The sequence below is a fragment of the Bradysia coprophila genome, unplaced genomic scaffold, assembly GCF_014529535.1.
Source record: "Bradysia coprophila strain Holo2 unplaced genomic scaffold, BU_Bcop_v1 contig_350, whole genome shotgun sequence".
In the NCBI taxonomy this organism is placed as follows: Eukaryota; Metazoa; Arthropoda; class Insecta; order Diptera; family Sciaridae; genus Bradysia; species Bradysia coprophila.
In genome coordinates, this window is record NW_023503608.1 from 4,482,203 (window position 1) to 4,499,435 (window position 17,233).

At 33.6% G+C, this 17,233-nt stretch overlaps 2 protein-coding genes across 2 annotated transcripts in view; one reads left to right on the forward strand and one right to left on the reverse strand.

The window, feature by feature from the left end:
* Window positions 1–982: 982 nt before the first annotated feature.
* LOC119080355 (putative serine protease K12H4.7) lies at window positions 983–3,084 on the forward strand. Its single transcript, XM_037188656.1, has 7 exons — window positions 983–1,277; window positions 1,357–1,538; window positions 1,596–2,063; window positions 2,224–2,562; window positions 2,631–2,709; window positions 2,769–2,859; window positions 2,923–3,084. The coding sequence occupies exons 1-7, from the start codon at window positions 1,083–1,085 to the stop codon at window positions 3,036–3,038; spliced, it is 1,470 nt and encodes a 489-aa protein (XP_037044551.1). The 5' UTR covers window positions 983–1,082; the 3' UTR covers window positions 3,039–3,084.
* Window positions 3,085–5,823: 2,739 nt separating this feature from the next.
* LOC119080356 (hemicentin-1-like) overlaps window positions 5,824–17,233 on the reverse strand; it is a 259,563-nt gene continuing 248,153 nt past the window's right edge. Inside the window, exons 17-18 of the mRNA XM_037188657.1 lie at window positions 14,378–14,553; window positions 5,824–12,378 (exon numbers count right to left, since the gene is read on the reverse strand). Of these exons, the coding sequence (XP_037044552.1) occupies window positions 12,190–12,378; window positions 14,378–14,553 (365 nt within the window). The 3' untranslated portion in view covers window positions 5,824–12,189. The remainder of the gene's footprint in view (window positions 12,379–14,377; window positions 14,554–17,233) is intronic.

Genomic DNA, 17,233 nt, shown 5'->3' on the forward strand with positions numbered 1-17,233 from the left:
AATTAAAGATACCTTTTATATCGCTTCCAGAACTCAAACAAAAAAAAAGTTTCCGAAGAAGAGCAATCATCAAATTTAAATTATAAAAGAAAAACTTTTATTTTTGAATTTCATTTAAATCCATCAATATTTCAAATACATATTCGGCACCGTTCATTTCTAGAATGTACTTTTAGTAAAATACATGGGTTTCAAATTAAAATCTATGATTCCTCCCCTGCCCTGTCACAATTTGCATAAAAATATAACAAAAGAATTAATGTTTAATTTCCATATAAACAGATGCGTTGATAATGTTCGCACACTTCGTAGATTTTTTTTGTATTGAACATGACAAGGCTCAGATTTTGATATTTGAATTTGATATCGTACAAAGAATGCCTTTTCCGTAGGGTTATTAATCTTTTGAACTTCCAACTTGTGGTGTGGTGTGATGTCTGCCGCTCGAGCCGAAGGCGAAATACAAAGTACAAAAGAATTATATAAGGCATTTTACTCACTCACCTCACTGAGCCCCCGAGGAATGAGTTTTAACGTTTATGTCAATGACTCAGAGGCTAAATGAGTAAAATCTTTTACATGTTACGGCATGTTTCATTTTCATTTACATTGCCTAATCACGTGAAGACCCTTCGGGTCGGGCTGTAACACCCCACCTATCAAATACACAACTTGGAACCTCGGAAGTAATATACTATTACTTCATGAGTTTAAACATTCATTTAATAATATCGAAAACACGTTAACCGAAAATCATCGCATTTCGTTTGTCGCTTGAGCCTGAGACACACTTAATGAGCACACATAGCTCTGTAAAATGTTTGTGTTTAAAATTGCCGAATAACAAACTACATCAGCTACAGATAAATTGTTATTTTTGATAATCCAGCTTTATCAAAAAATTATTATCGCAGTGATTCGGTGAGACGTATATACTTGAATTTGATAAAAGTACCATCCGCTGTGATTGCATTTATGCGGCAGTATTATACATCAGGTAAGCGTGGAGGTACGATATACGTAATGCTCCTTAAATGAGATAAGAGTTTGCTTTTAAAATTGTAAATCTTCAACTCAGCACAATGTTGCGTTGGCTATTTATTTTGGCTATTGTTGGAAGAGCTTGTACAATCAGAATTCCACTGATTCAATTTAAAAGTGAAGTTTATCGTGAACCGTTAATTGATGGACCCATTCGAACAACGGCTGTTGAACTGGAATATGTAGAGCAGCGTGTGGACAATTTCGATCCGACAAATGATGCCACATGGCAAATGGTGAATACAAAATTTTAATGGAAAATGAAAATCGTCTAATTTTTCAATTCAAATTGAATGAGACTGAGTTGTTTTACAGCGATATTACAGAAACGACGAATTTTTCGTTCGTGGTGGTCCAATTTTCGTTTATTGCGGCGGTGAATGGACTATCAATCCTTATAGTCTTCAGCGCGGCCATATGGTTGATATGGCCAGAACATTATCTGGACAAATGTTTTACACAGAACATCGTTACTATGGCCTAAGCCATCCAACGGCGTATGCATTTATTTCTATTATCAGTTAACAATTAGCGGCTCAATTTTTACATTACAGCGACGCATCTGTAGAAAATATGCGCTTCTTGAATATTGAACAGGCATTGGCTGATTTAGCGCATTTTGTTACCTATATCCGAGAAAGACATCCCGAATTCGACGATTCGAATTTTGTTTTCGTAGGTGGATCGTATTCAGCTACACTAGTAGCATGGTTCCGACAGAAATATCCTCATTTGACGGCTGGCGCTTGGGCTTCGAGTTCTCCAGTGTTTGTGAAGCCCAATAACTTTGAATACAAAGAAATTGTTGGAGCTTCTATACGTAGCGTTGGTGGTGAAGAATGTTTTCAACGATTAGCTCGTGCCTTCAGTCAGGCTGATCAGTTGTTTGCAAACCGAAATTTTGAACAATTTTCAAGCACTTTTAGAACTTGCGATGAAGTGAATGACGATAATCCGTACGACATTCAAATAATGTTCTATTCATTGTCGGAGTTGTTAGCTGGACTCGTCCAGGGTCACAGGTTGGTCAATGAATGTATTTTAAATGTTAGCTTTTCTCCAATACAAACAACGGTTTTGGCGGGGTTGGATTTCGATGTTTTGATATTCCCATCAAGGCAGTCAAAGTCCTACGCCGTCGAATATATTGTGAGTAAAGTTGTACATCATTTGCCTCAACAGATCTGGCGACATCGAGGGCTTTTGTGAAACCCTTCTTGATCCTGCCTACCCTGATGAAAGCGATCTCGATGCATTCGTCCGTTGGTACACTCGACGCGTGTTCGGAAGTAATCCATCACCGGGTGATTGTGTTGATTTTACATTCGACAATGATGTTGAGATACATCGTAATGCGACGTGGGGTTCCCCTGCCACTTCGTCAGCCATGAGACAATGGTTTTTCCAAACCTGCAACGAATTCGGATGGTTTGAAACATCTGCTTCAAGATTCCAGCCATTCGGTTCTCGTTTTCCAGCTGAAAAATTCCACAGATGGTGCAGTGATGTTTATGGTGATGAGTTGAGTTGTTTAGTTTCCAGAACATTTCTTGAGACTATGTGAAAATGTAACTTTCCATCCTATTTAGATTTACTGCCGAGTTTCTGCAAGCGAATACTGAGCGGAAAAATACGATTTATGGCGGCTTTAATCCGAATGTGAACAATGTATGTTTGAACAGCGCACTATCGGGCTATACCGACTGATATCTATATTTCATGTGTAGGTTTATTTTACGAATGGGCTGATAGATCCCTGGCGCATCATGGGAATTCAAAATGATGTTAATGAACACTCACCGGCAGATATTATCCCCGGTAATTGACTATAATTGAGATTGAAGCTTTACTAGATCGGAAGTCATGGTTGATTTGATTTAGATGCGTCGCATTGTAACGACCTTTCATCAAACTCGCCAGATGATAGTCCCAGAATGCGTGAAGTTCGAGACAGAATTTTACAACTAGTTCGATTGTGGACGGGTCTGGATGAGTAACATTCTGTTGTTTTTTGATCAATAAAGAGTGAGAATTCAAACAAAACTCCCAGATGTGTATTAGTATGCTAGGTTTAGTGAGGGATGATTGTCGCAAAGGAAAACTCCACATTGGAACACAACTGTACGTGAGGGGAGTACGTATTTTCAAAGGCTGATGTTAAAAATTTAAATTAAACGTCACACAGCTCCACTAAAAATAGATGCCACGTCCTGCCACTTTATTTAAAATTATTATCATCGATAAGTACCGCATACACTCATTGATTGTTCAAAGAGTGTAAATATATAAAAGAGGTAGTCTGCTAGATAAACAAATAACATAAAGTTCCAGGCATCGTAATCATCTCTTATGGTTCTAGCTACATCGCAATTTAATGAAAAGGCGAACGAATGATATATGTGTGTACGTTCTAATAAGATGGCTTAGAAAATTCAATTTCAACACATAAAAAGAACAGAGATACAACGAAGACGTGCAGACTTGAAAAGGAACATTATGGCTAAGTAGTATACATTTTATATGTGTCTCACAAAATTGATGAATTGATAAAATTTGCTACGAAATTTTCTTCTCTCTTTTTACGATGGTTTAACTTCAATTCATTTAAATTTTTAGTACCAATTTTGGAATTTATGAATACTCAAACAACAAGAACCAATTTGTCTGCATGAATACAGTTTTAAAATGGTTGCAGGGCACATGTATATTATGTATACTATACGTAAAGTTTCAGCGTATAGTTGACTGAACAAATCAAAATATAAATAATGCAAAATTTTCATTCACCAAAAAGTCTTTTGTTGGAAAATGTGAATGTGAAAAACAATTAGTGTTCAAAGAAACGTTTCGGTATTTATTTCACAATTTAAATTGTTTGAGAATGTGGAGGAATAATTTTCGTTTTTGTTTTTGTTATGGTGTAATGGTCACACGGCAAGTGAATTTGAATTAAAAAAAGATATGAATGTACAACAACGGAAAAATACGTTTCAACGTTCCTTTAAAAGATTTAAAAGATTTTACAAAAAGAAAATTTTTTAAAAAAAGCACTTCCCACTCAATTTCACACCCAAATCACATCCACCTTGAACTTAGTCGAATATGGTTTAACGAGGAAAATCGTCGTTAAAGTCGTTAATCGTAACTTGAGTATTGTTTTTGAAACGTCAAAGCACCAAAGCAAAAATTTAGTGTCGGTTGTGAAAATTGTGATAATTTCGGTGATTTCGATGTGATTTAATTCAGATTTTGTGCGGAAATGTGCTTTTTGTGTTTTTAACATTACAATCAACGGTTTACTTTAAATATTTGTCAAAGCCAACGCATTTATGAAAAATTTATAGTGACTAATCACGTAAACAAACAACAATTGTGTCGTTTGGTGTGATGTGAGGTTCAAAAGAGATGACCCAGTAGAAATAAAATGTCGGCGGTAATCTCAAAAATTACGTTTTAGCGGAAACGCTTTAGTTTAAATGTGTGTACGTTTCCGGTGAAATAAATTAGTGCGAAAGTATCCACTATTGAGGAGCTTTATGATAACACCTTTAGTTAGAGGGGTGTCACATCCCTTATTCAATGTTGTATTGTCTAATTTTCATTTTGAATTTATCCGCCACTAAGTACGACGTGAATTAGACAAACAGCAGTTATTTGCGTATCTGTTGTGGACGGTAGATTTTCGTGAGTTGTAGCCCGAACGAAGTTAGGGCGACAAGCGAAAGTGTCTACAATCCAATTTTCCTTATTTAATCCACATGCAATGTTACACCAATGTTATGACTTTTACGGTGCATATCCATGTGGATTCGATAACTTCAATTGGATCGTATTTGTTGAAAATGTGACTTCCAATTTTTTCGCGTTGTAAAACCCGAGGGGCATCCCACCATAGATGAAGGAGAGGTACGACATGTAGAAGAAAAATATAGGCTAACAATGATTTTGAGCTAGTTGTGAAAAAGAGTTGAAACGGAGTTACACGCTCGAAAAGAGTTATAAATGAGTTGCAAATCGAGTAGATTACTCCTTGGTAAAACCCTTCAAGAAAATTTGCGGAGATTATGAGATGATCGGAGGAGTAAATGTCATAGTGTTGTTGTTTGCTGGTCATGAAGTTGTGACACTCTCTTATTTGAAAATTCAATTTTAAGTGACAATCTGAATTTCGTTAATTTAATTTATGGTTTCGACTGTGTCGATGATAGTCCTAATTATAATTTCTATTTAACAGCGACATTGAAGGAATTAAGGAATTTCAATTATCAGATAATGGGTTGAAAAATGCGTCTGGCAATGTGTTTATAGACTAGATTGTCATTTACTCACCTTATTTATTCGTGATTGCCCCAAATGTTTACCCTTCCAACACGTCAGAATAATTGGCAATTCTTATAGTTCCTTTAAGCGGTCACGTCACATACGTCACATACGGCTATTCATCTGTTATAGATAACGACAAGCTGAGTAATATGGTTCTTTATACAGTAAAATGCATGTTAAAAAAATTGAAGTACAAGATTGGAAATCAACAGATTGAAAATACTTTGATCGATGGAAGAAATAGACTTACCGTCTGTAACAGGTTAAATTAAGAATAGGTTGGCACAATCTTTTACTTTATTAGTTTTAACACATATTTTACTATAAAAGATTTAATTGGTCTGAGCTAATTGTTTATTTTCTCACCGACGCTACGTTGACGACAACAGTATACTTATAGTAGTAGTAGTACATGTGTATGATTGCTGAAAGTTGATTCAATAATGTAGACTGGTGCTTACTCATTCAGTGTTATTTATTGACATAATTCTTTCTCTCTCTCTCTCATTGTTTTTAAAACAACTAAAGTTTTTTTTTATTTCTTCTTTCTTTTTTTCTTAAACACAAATAACATTTTAGTTCCTCCATTATACAAAACATTATTAATAATTGTATTTTAAAGTTATTAAATTTACTTCCATTTCTTTATATATAATGATTTCATTAAAATACATTTACCATCATTTACATTACAAGTAAAAATTTTCTTTATTCACTGGTCGAGGAATGAACCATTCCTTTTCGAATGTGATAGGTGATAGAATTGGTTTAACATAAATTTTTAATACTCTTTTCAAATTCACTCTCGAATCAACTTCAAAGTCTTTCGAAAATTTGTAAAACGAAAATTTACTATCAATTCGTTTTCGGAAGACTAACAATTCTAACTAAGTTGAGTGTGGTTCAGCCAGTAAAATTACCTTAGTAACTTTTTTCCGGTTTGGTTATTCTTTAACCTTCAAATTGATGTGTAAACGACTCGGGAAAATGCTGCCCCAGGACATGGTCAACCTCTGGGAAACTTGGTATTTTTATAAGAAAAATCTAACTTTGCAAAAACACAAAGTTTTCGTCACGTTAGATTTTATTGTATAAAACAAAGTAACCTGCAAGTGCTGAGCAGATCAGTATATGCTGCAACATTTACCGTCGATTCCTCATCGCCGTTAGCATTCACTCAGTATGTGCTTGCCTCGAAGTAGATGTAATGTGTCATTTGCGGATTGTGAATACCAAATCTACTCCTTCAAAATGTTAAACTTGTGGAAATTATTGAAAAGGTAAAAAAGTTTCGAACTTAGTTTTGTGAGTTGCATCACGGCGTCTTCCTTTCAGCATCTACACAAACGCAACAAACTTCCTATCGATCATTCTTGAATTGGGTTCATTCCTGGATCCGTAATATTCTTTAGTTGAAGGATCATTTACTTATTTGCTAATTATTTATTTACAATAATTATTGTTCTTCTCTTTAGTGTTAATAAATTTAGTTTTTTTTCCTCGTTTTTAGAGCCCTTAGGACATTTCTCTAAATTATAATTTTCATAAGTGCGTTCATTGTCGCTGTGTTCTTGATGTTGAGATTAGGTCGTCACACTTTTCATTTATATCCAATTGAATTTCTTTCAAATTAGAGAAATATGAAAGTGAATATCTCCTACTTGGTGGACTTTGAGGGGTAGTAACTCTATATAGGTAGTTCTTAGTCCTACAACAGGGTGCAAAGCCAAAAGCGGTTAAAGCATGAAATTTGAAGTTCTAACTAAGTAGAAGATTTGCCTCCTGACACTGAGCGTAACTTGAAACAAACGAAGTAGTAGATTTTATAATTATCTAGCAATAATCCATCAAAGGCTAAAAGTGAGGCAAGTCTCTATGTCTAAGAAATAATTTCACTCTCCCATAGAGAAAATTGTATCACAAACAGTTGTAGACACTATCATATTGTAGAGTTACTGATTAGCGACTTTCGGCTAATAAAAAGTCCGACCAAAAGACAGCAGTGCTGATCGAATTTTTATATTTCTCTAATTTTAGAATCGATTTACGAAGCTTTTACAATAAAACTTAATAGATTTGATAGAAAACAATTTGATGTTACAATTCAGCGATGGACAAAATCAATGAAAATTTTTAAAATTCAAGTAGGGCGAAAAATGGGAATAAACATGTCGTTAAAATTTTGTTTGTGCTACCATAGCAGATATGTTTGCTATCAATTTTGTGTTAGGAATAAAATCAAAGGAACGTATCGTTTCAGCAAAGACGCAGATCCCGTCCACACATTGTATAAAAATAAAATAAAAATAAAAATCAAATCGAGAAAAGTCGTAATCGTTATACACAAAATAATGATGGCAAAAGCAAACGAAACCGAAATGTTTCTCATAAACAGAAATGTTGTGCTGACATTGAATCTCCGTAGCGACTTGGACCAGAAAATAGCTCAATAACAAAAAAAAAAATTATTTACATAAAAATTGATATCAAACTTTTAAGTAAACATACACACGCCTGGGTCCTTATTTCATTTTTGTTCGCACAAAAGAATATTTTTTTCCCTTTGTTAGTCTCATTTCTGCCTCCCATATTTGTGCCATATCTAATTGGAATGGAAGAATACTGCACAAAGTTCAACCATACATTCAGTCGTCTTTGAGACTTGACGATCCAAGCTTGTTTGTAGACTACAGAGACAATTTGAATAAAAGAATTGCATAACGTAACGACATTATATAGTAGAATTCTACTCCTTTTGTTGGTCTCCAAGGAAAAATAAACAAATGAAAATCCGTTATTTGTCCATACCCATTTTCCATTCACGACAAATGTAACGATTTTATATATTCAAACATATCACCGAGTAGAATTTCACGCTTATTGAACAGAAATTCGTTATCAGAATAAAAAAGAACTCAACAACAAAAACAGTTTTCTATGGCAAATCCATACGGAAATGTAACATTTTTCAATTTTATTTTTTTCGTTTTATTTTTCCTTTGAAACTTTTTTTTTGTATAGATTTTTTTCAAAAAAAAAAAACATTTTCAAATAAATTATTTCAATCAAATTTGATTTATAACGACTTATAGTTACCCTGCATAATTCGATTTCATTTTCATCGCTATGCTAAATTCATTTACTGAAGGCTAGAACGCATAAACACATCCCTTCTTTAATAACATCCATTATCTTTTACAGTTTCTTACACAATTGAATTTACAGATTATTTACATTTCAAACGGCTTTGAAGTGGAAACACTTTACGTTGTCGCTTGTATCTTAAAATCTAAAATTTGTTATTGGAACAAGACTTAGATTTATTTTTTTTATTTTTCTTCTCAGAGCTTATTTCTGTATGTATATGGCATATAGTGTGCGATGAACACACTTCTTTTTCCTTAAATGCCTGAGTAAATGCCAAGGAAAATTAAATTAAAACGAAATTGTTGAGCTGGTAAATGGTTTTAGAACAGAATATCGCCAGATTCTGGGGACAGTGAGGAAATGGATACTTTCATTGACTGGTTAGTTTTGCATACAATAATTCTCATTAATTACCACTACGAGCTGAGGGTGAGTGTTTTCTCTTAGGCAGGCGTTAAAGTTAGTGTATTAAGACAAGGGCTAAGAACCAATATGCATCAAACACTTAAAACTTAGTTTCTAGGATAGTTCATCAATTATTCGCGACATTGCAATGGAAGAAGCCATCTTCCTTTAGGATTACCAATAGAAGCTCGTCGAAAAAAGCTTGTTTTTATGGGGAATACTGATAACTATGTTGCTAATGTTCAACCGATATGGCATTTAGCATATTTACCGTTTTGTTTAGCTCGAGATCTATAGGACTTTTCTTAGAACAATGTTTTGACTTTTTTGTTTTATGTTTCGTTATTCACGAATTCATGAATTGCTTCGCATGAACCACGCTATAAAAGTTTTTTTTTTCAAACTAGTGTCGCAATATCGCGACATCGTCGCTTATTTCCAACGTCGTTCAGGTAAAACGTTGTTCCTTACTTATGCTAAAATCCTTTTTAGCGAACTTGATTCCAGCACCCGCCTCCGGCTGAGCTGGAAACCTATCACTTGCTAAAAAAGCATTTTAGCATGCGTCAGGAAAATAACTATTTTTGTACTGAAATATCGCTTCACATTTGTCAACTTTGAGAAATACTTAATGATGAAATGTGGACGAAAATTTTCGTTTAATTTCGTAATTAAAGATATTCTGCACCCCAGTTGCAGAATATTCACTTTGTTGAATAATGTTTGAAACAGGGCACGGTGAGCTTCAAAAGAATTTATTCGACCTCTCGTGGACATGAAATGTTTTTATTGGTTTTTGTAGAGGGCGGCACCACGAGTAAGAATAACATACCAAGAAAATATTTCGATGGGAAAATTTGCACTGGCATACATAATGTTTGGACCAGGTCAAGTTGGACCTGCCTTGGTTTAGGTTCAGCATCACGTTATTTTTCCCCGAACTTAATTCATTATGACTTGAGACCTGAAATTCGTCGTTCTAGGTTTCAGAGAACCAGATCATTCCGATTTTAATTACTAATCGTTGATAGAGCTCTCTCTCTCCCTTATTGTCTCCATAGAGAGTTTGCTCATCTTTCTGTTAATCAAATTCTGATTAGCTGACTTCGAAAGGATCTTAGTTTATCCAGCTGATAAATCGAATGCAGGTGTAATATCGCAAAAATATCTTTAAAAATAAAAACTTTTTCATTGTTTATGCACACTTGTTCTTCAATCAACTAATAAATAAAAGAATCAAAAACTTTTCATGCAGTTCTCGGATCGACTTTAAACAAAAGAAAAAAATTAAATGAAAAAATCCACTTTCTACAGAAAAAAAAGATCTAAAAGAAATCCACTTTATATGCAAATAAGTCTTCCCAAATTGGCTTGCATAAAAGGTACTATATTTTTATCAAATTCAGAACAAAGAGTTTTCCTCATAAAAAATCATTGATTCATAATATCAATGGCATTTTAAAAGATGTCGTTTTTAATACATAAAGTGGAAGAGCGGTGACAGTAAGTGAATGGAGTATGCAAACAAGGAATGCAAAACAATGAAGTTAATTTTCTAGTTTATACTAAGTGCTCAGTAAAAAATTGGTTTCTCGTCAGCAATTACCTTAGAGCGTTTGCAGAATAGAAATTTTGATCTCGTTTGTACTAATATTCTTATGAAGACAAAGTACGAAAATCTTTCAAAGTTAATTCTAACGAATGATTTATTGTTCTTATGATGTCTCAGGTTCTGGTAGATTGTAAAAGAATAACATCGACAGATGGTAAACTTTCCTGTGAACTTTCAATTGAACAATTTTACATAAGCGTCAGAAGCGTAATTCCTTAATTTACTTTTCCAAAACGACTACTCATCTGTTATCGACAATTCGCATGTTAAAACAAATTAAGTACAAGATTTGTGTATCAAATAGGTGATACTTTAAACAAAAGATGTAATAGATGTTGATGCGATACGCCTGCCGTTTCTAGGAGGTTACAAAACTTTAAAATCGTAACAGTGAAAATCTGTTGGTTCTTTAGTTATTTTCTCTAAACAAATTCGACGATTTGAGAATTATATAGACCAAGAAAATTGACTATTTTGATTAAGTTTGCGGAAATTGCGAAACAAGCTTCGAAAACGTAACAGTGGGAAGCTATTGGTTCTTTAATCATTCTCTCTATTGACCATACATCTATTACTTCGTTTGATCTAATTATATTTTAAAAAGGATGGTTTCAAATCTTGTACTTCATTTGTTTGAACATCCTTTTTGCTTTTTTCCGCATTAGTCAGACCTTGTTGTTCATTTCTGAAACAGATGTTAGCCATCCGTAACAGGTCAATGTGAATATACCCGATCAAGATAAACTAAACAATAATCTTCATGGTACGTCGGAATACACTTCCAGGAAGAAAAAAGAAACAAACCTTTGTCGCATAAATTATATTTTCCTTGATATAAACGAATGTAGAAAACCACCAAGCACACCTTTCCCAAAAAAAAATTATAAATATTACGATCCCACGCTATGTTTTCCTAAAAACTTTTCACCAGCAACTTGACAATTTCGTTTCTCTGTTTTCGTTTTTAATTTTAACTCATTTTAGTGTGATATATGGAAAGGGATGCAAACCATTTGTGTTTACTTTTATGATATCCGGCGAGCGCTTTTTTTCCTCCTGTCTTTACAAAAGTTTTTCCATAGGAAACCGTAGGAAAGACGGAAAAAAGTGTCAAATTTTTGAAAATAATAACAAAACAAATGTTTGTATTTAACAAATTGATATAATTTATTAGAGTATCAAGCTTTAATATTTCTTTTTTTGCTTTTCGTTTCACATAAAAAAGGAGATTCTGCAATGGACGAAAAAAAAACTTTTTTAATTAAGCAATGTAAAATCATGCTCTTTATAGTCAACATGCCTTTTGTTGATTTTTTTTTTTTGCTCAGCTGGATAGCTGTGCAACATGGAAAAATTGAGGGCGTACGAACACTTTTTTTAACATCATTTTTGTGCTGTATTCTATAATATTCCTTTCGACGTATTCAGTATTTTAAATTCTTTCGCCCTTAATTCATATTTCACTCACACATCACACATTCAACCCATTTATCATTTCATATTTAAATATATTTAGTCACATTTGCATTCAATACAATTAATTTATTTGAACGACTAATTATACACGGTATCAACACGTTATACTTAATTTAATATTCATTTCTGGATTTAATTTAATTTTTTATTTTTTCTCCTTCTTTATCAATTTTTTATCATAATTTTTATATACAACTTTCTTGTATCCGATTGGACGTTGTCACGACTTCCGGTCTAAATCGATACTCACTTAATGACGATGTAACTAATTGATTATTTGGACTAAGTAAGGTCACACCAAGTGGTATTGGTTGACTGATTGGACTACATGTTGTTATGCTCTTATTACCACCTCTACTAAGGGTAGCGTAACTCTGGAAGGAAAAAAATAATATTTGGATTTATGATTGGAAGCAATATGACGAATGGGCTGGAGAATTGAAAACAAGCTGAATTAGGATCACTAAGAAAAGCAAAATGAGAGAAAATAGTCTTCACTAGCTCACTAGTAAAATTTTACTGGTATGCGGTGTGTAGATATTCATCTTCTTAAGTAGATAGCAAGGATATTTTGAGTTAGTGGCACCACGTACACATTTCTACAGCTCAATACGACTCTTCACATACCGTATCCCACTCTGTTAACGTTAACCACACTGGCCCCTGAGGTCCGGTCTACAAAAACGTTGAGCTTACGTAGAAAATCCTATTGTTCTTGTTCAGTGAAGTAGACAAGTTGAGAAAAGCACAGACAGAAAAGAAAGAACAAAATAGTCAAAATGAATACATACAAATGTATGTCCTCAAGCAACAGATTATTTCCGAAATCAAAGTGTTTGTTGTGATGCATGAAAAGAAAAACTGACAACTCAAAACAAAACAGTTTCGGAAAATAATTACAGCCAGTGATATGGAAAAAAAAACTTTTGTCGAAGATGTATTCCATAATGACAATGAATGTTTCATTCAGCATGATTCCCAGTGCGTCTGAATTACTTCCATGAGATATAACAGCGCACTTCGCTTTCCAAACAATGAAACATATGAATACAAAAGAATTTGCAAATAAAAACGAAACGAGAGGGAATGATAAGAAGAATTTAACTTTTAATCAAGACTAAAAGTGTGAGCCTTTCAATATTCACTGAACGAGATCAAAAATATAATATAAAAGTCTGCCATTGATTGTACGGATTTTAAAGAAGAGAATAAATGTTGCTGGAGTAGTATTTGATAAATCATTGATTGGATTTCTTTCAGACTTGCCGTTTAGACTTCCAGACGAAGTTTTAGATGTAGTCGAAGATTATTATTTTTCTTCTTTTAGTTTTTCATTCACCGAAATATATTTTTTGTAAACTACCGTGCGATGAGGTAATATTTCTGATTTATTTGGACATTCCGGCTGACTTTGAAATGTTTAATGTTCAAAGTTGAAAGATTTCTGTTCGCAATGTTCCAGTACCAAGGTTGAAAGGAACCGATACATGTTTCTTCTGGTATAAGTCTTTCAATAGTTTTCAATAAATTACTGGAACTGCCATTCATAACTTTAAGGCTATTACTGAATAGATTGAATTTGGCTGCCAGGTATTGAGGTATCGTCAATATAACAACGTCAACTTTAGGAAGTTTGTGGTTCAGGATGAGGGTCTAATAAACCGGAAAATAGTGGACGTCATTTATGGGCAGCCCACATTAACCAACCTCTATATTCGAAATATTTCAATGTTAAATACAAAGCCTCGTACAAAGCGTTGTAATTAAATTGAAATGTTGTACAGTTGGTCTACACGTACTTGTGAATTCAAAAATAGCCGCTGGTTACTTTGAATGCCCTCTGATCAAATGTTGCCTACAAACGTTTCATTGATGACATTTGTTTCAGGTCAGTGAATCTAAAGAGAATTGAAAAACAGTGAAACTGCAGTGAAGCAGTATATGAGTTGAACAAATCATAAATGCTCGATAGTTCTGCAATATTCCTTGCGACATTTACTTTAAATATGTTTTGCAAACATTCGTTTCGTCAACAATGTATTGAGCATCCGGATGTTTGAAAATATTTTTTGTGCAAAAATACAATTCCGAATTCTGTTTAAAGTTTATAAAAAGGAAGTGGACAAAATCTCAACTTTGTCTTTATTAAATAAAAAAAAAAAAACTTTCAAGTCACAGAAGAATCGATCAGTAAACGAAGAAGATTTTCTCAATGGACAAACACTCATTTCCTCTAAATATTTAACATGACAAAAATGTCATCGTGATGGAAACGAAATAATTTATCTGTTCGATGGAAAAGTTTGCAACTGACACAGAATACTTGTTTCCAGAAAATTTGCCAGAAATGAAGAAATCGAAAATTGTACTTACAATTTGTTTGCTAGGTTGAAATGTATAGTGGTGCATTTCCTTAATACTTCCTCCTAATGAGCCCAGATTGGATGCATCACTGCCTCTGTCGTCGTCTAACATATCTCGTTGAATTAGTCGCGTTGACGGACTGCGAAACAATGGTGTTGGAAGCTGCGGTTTGAGAGGTCGTCGTTCTGCAATTGATTTAAAAAGAAAAGTTTGTCATCACTCTCGTAATTTTGAGTTAGAATTAAATTTAAAAAACCCATGTAACACAAAGAACGTAAGTCCTCTGTCTTTTGGAGAAATTCTGTGATTAGACTGTCTCCCATCAAGTTTTCGACAAATATTTCAATTTCTTGGTTTAAGTTAAAATCACGTTGTTTCCTGTCCCCGGAATAATAGTAAAGATCCGAAGAAAGAAAGCAAGACGTTAAGTCAGATCTTTCCGGACAAAATTTCATTTCACTTGATGTTTTCTTTGTAAAATCATTATCTTACATTTTCGGTTGTGATTAATGTCAATTGAATGTATATCTCCAGCCAGAACCGAGAAGCATAAGTTTTCCTTCAAACATTTAATTGTCTGTTACCCAAGTAAAGTGATTCGAGTTACAGTTTGATTCGGATCGAACCACTTTATAATTTCGGGCAACTGTCTCTAAATTACAATTACTATAAAATTCATTCGGAAACATGAACAGTGAAATTTTCCTCAATCAAATTAAAGAGTTAAATTCGTTTCGTGCAATGTCGTTTCACACTAAAACACGGAAACATTCCGAGATGATAAGCATAAAAACAATCAATGTAATTAAATTATTCTCAAACTTATGTACTCTACCTACAGTGTCTGTCTAATTTCTCCAGAGTTTGCTCTTTAATTCATTCTGTTATTTCATCATTTTGAAGTGGAAAAAGAAAACCAAAGCAAAGAAAGTGCATCTTACGAAATTCCCACGTTTCCTAGTAATGGCAATCATAACTTAACATTTGAAAATAAATTTACGAACGAAAGATCAATTCTTTTTGGTTCATTTTCCTTGTTAATGTTGTTCATTTCTCCTATGGAATTGTTGCTTTTTCTTCGGTATTTTTGTGAATTCCAGAGATTCAGATAAAATCTGTAGAAATTATGCATGTATTTAATTCAAGTATGCGTCCCGTCTCGTGATTTACTCTTCCTTATATTCCTCTAGTCTGTTCCGCAACAGTATTTTATTTTAAAAGAATGGCTTCGACTACTTATGCAATGACAAAGTTTTCAAAAATTTTACTCTTAAAGAAGTTTTAAGCTTTTAAAGCCCTTATGCAAATCGAATATAAAATCCATTGCATTAACATCACTTTTTCGGCGAGAATTTTTCAAGTTGAAAGTTTTGTATATTTTCCGTATATTTCGGTTTTTTTATCGGCAAGAAGAAAAAGATTACTTCAAATACATTACAATGTTGAGCGTATAAAATACACATCCACAGACACTCACTCACACACACATACATATATTTGATTTGCATAACTGAAGGACATTTATTCAGCAATTTGAGAAGTATTACAGTATTACAGTGGAACTAAAAAGAAATATGTTTTTAAAAAACTTTCTAAAATGTTTCCTGGTAATTGGAAAATGCAAATAACTTGAAGAACTTTGAAAGGAACGAGAAATATGCTTTCGTATAGTGTCTGAATACAACATAAATGCTGTTGAGATCACTCCGAAAAGAAAGAATTTATTCCAAAAATGTCACAAATTCACGCGTTGATAGTGTAATTTCATTACATTTCGTTCCTTCGACAACAATTTTGATATAAAAGAAAACGTTAATGCAGCTTCACAATGTTGATTATGTCGTTAAGACATAACAAGCCATGTGACGAGTTTGGGAAAAATAAAGAACGAAAAAACCGTAACATTAAATACGTCTTCGCTCGCGGGAAACTTGGAATAATTTGTTATTTATGAGAAGGGAATTTATCCATGACAATCCGCCGACTCCAGATCGAAAGTCTAAGTAATGTTTTAGAAAATAATTGAATAAGTAATGAGATTAGGTTTCCCGTAGAAACTTCATTTTAGATTTGACTAAGTTTGAAAGTCCATAAGCCGTCTAGAAATTTGCTTTGTAGGAGAAACTTTTTACAAATAAATGGATTTAGAGAAAGAAAACATAATTACGTATGCTTTGTAGGAGGTATTATCGTAGCAATATTAACGTATGACACTTGGTAACAATCATGTCATTTGATACTTATTTATATAATTTATACGATGGTCTGGCCATAACCTTTGACAGTTAGAGACATTGCGATTTCAACATAAATTTGTTTCAGCTGTTTTTCAGCTGATCCACACAAACAATCAAAACTGTTTACACGTCTTTATACGGTTTTATCACTACCACAAGCGTGCGTGTGCGTGTGCTTCAACCGTATAAACAGTTTTGATTGTTTGTGTGGATCAGCTTAAAAACAGCAGAAGCAAATTCATGCTGGCATTTCACTGCCTCTGGCTGTAATGTAATGTTGAATTAAAATCAAAGGGATTTTTTGCACCCGAGTACAAGCAAATACACTATGAACACATATACAATCTTGGAACAATTCATTTTTCCTTGTGCAAACTCACCTTACTATTGGGTGTTTCAAAAGAAACAAATTGAATCTTTTTTGTAATGAATAGATGAACAATTGATTGTTTCGTCAGAAGCACCTTGAAGTGTGGCCTAACAATCTTTCGTCATCGTCAGAAGCAACGTGAATCAAATTTGGCAAAGTAGACCCGGGTGTAAATAGCATTTGGACACGGCTAATGTAATCATTTGCTATCGACAGCGATTCAGAAAATAAAGTGTGACCTGCAGCTAATGTGACTTA

Coding starts and splice junctions, on each gene's coding strand:
- LOC119080355 (XM_037188656.1), top strand. CDS start 1,083: ATGTTGCGTTGGCTATTTATTTTGGCTATTGTTGGAAGAGCTTGTACA. Junction 1,278..1,356: donor ATGATGCCACATGGCAAATG/GTGAATACAAAA, acceptor GTTGTTTTACAG/CGATATTACAGAAACGACGA. Junction 2,860..2,922: donor ACCGGCAGATATTATCCCCG/GTAATTGACTAT, acceptor GATTTGATTTAG/ATGCGTCGCATTGTAACGAC.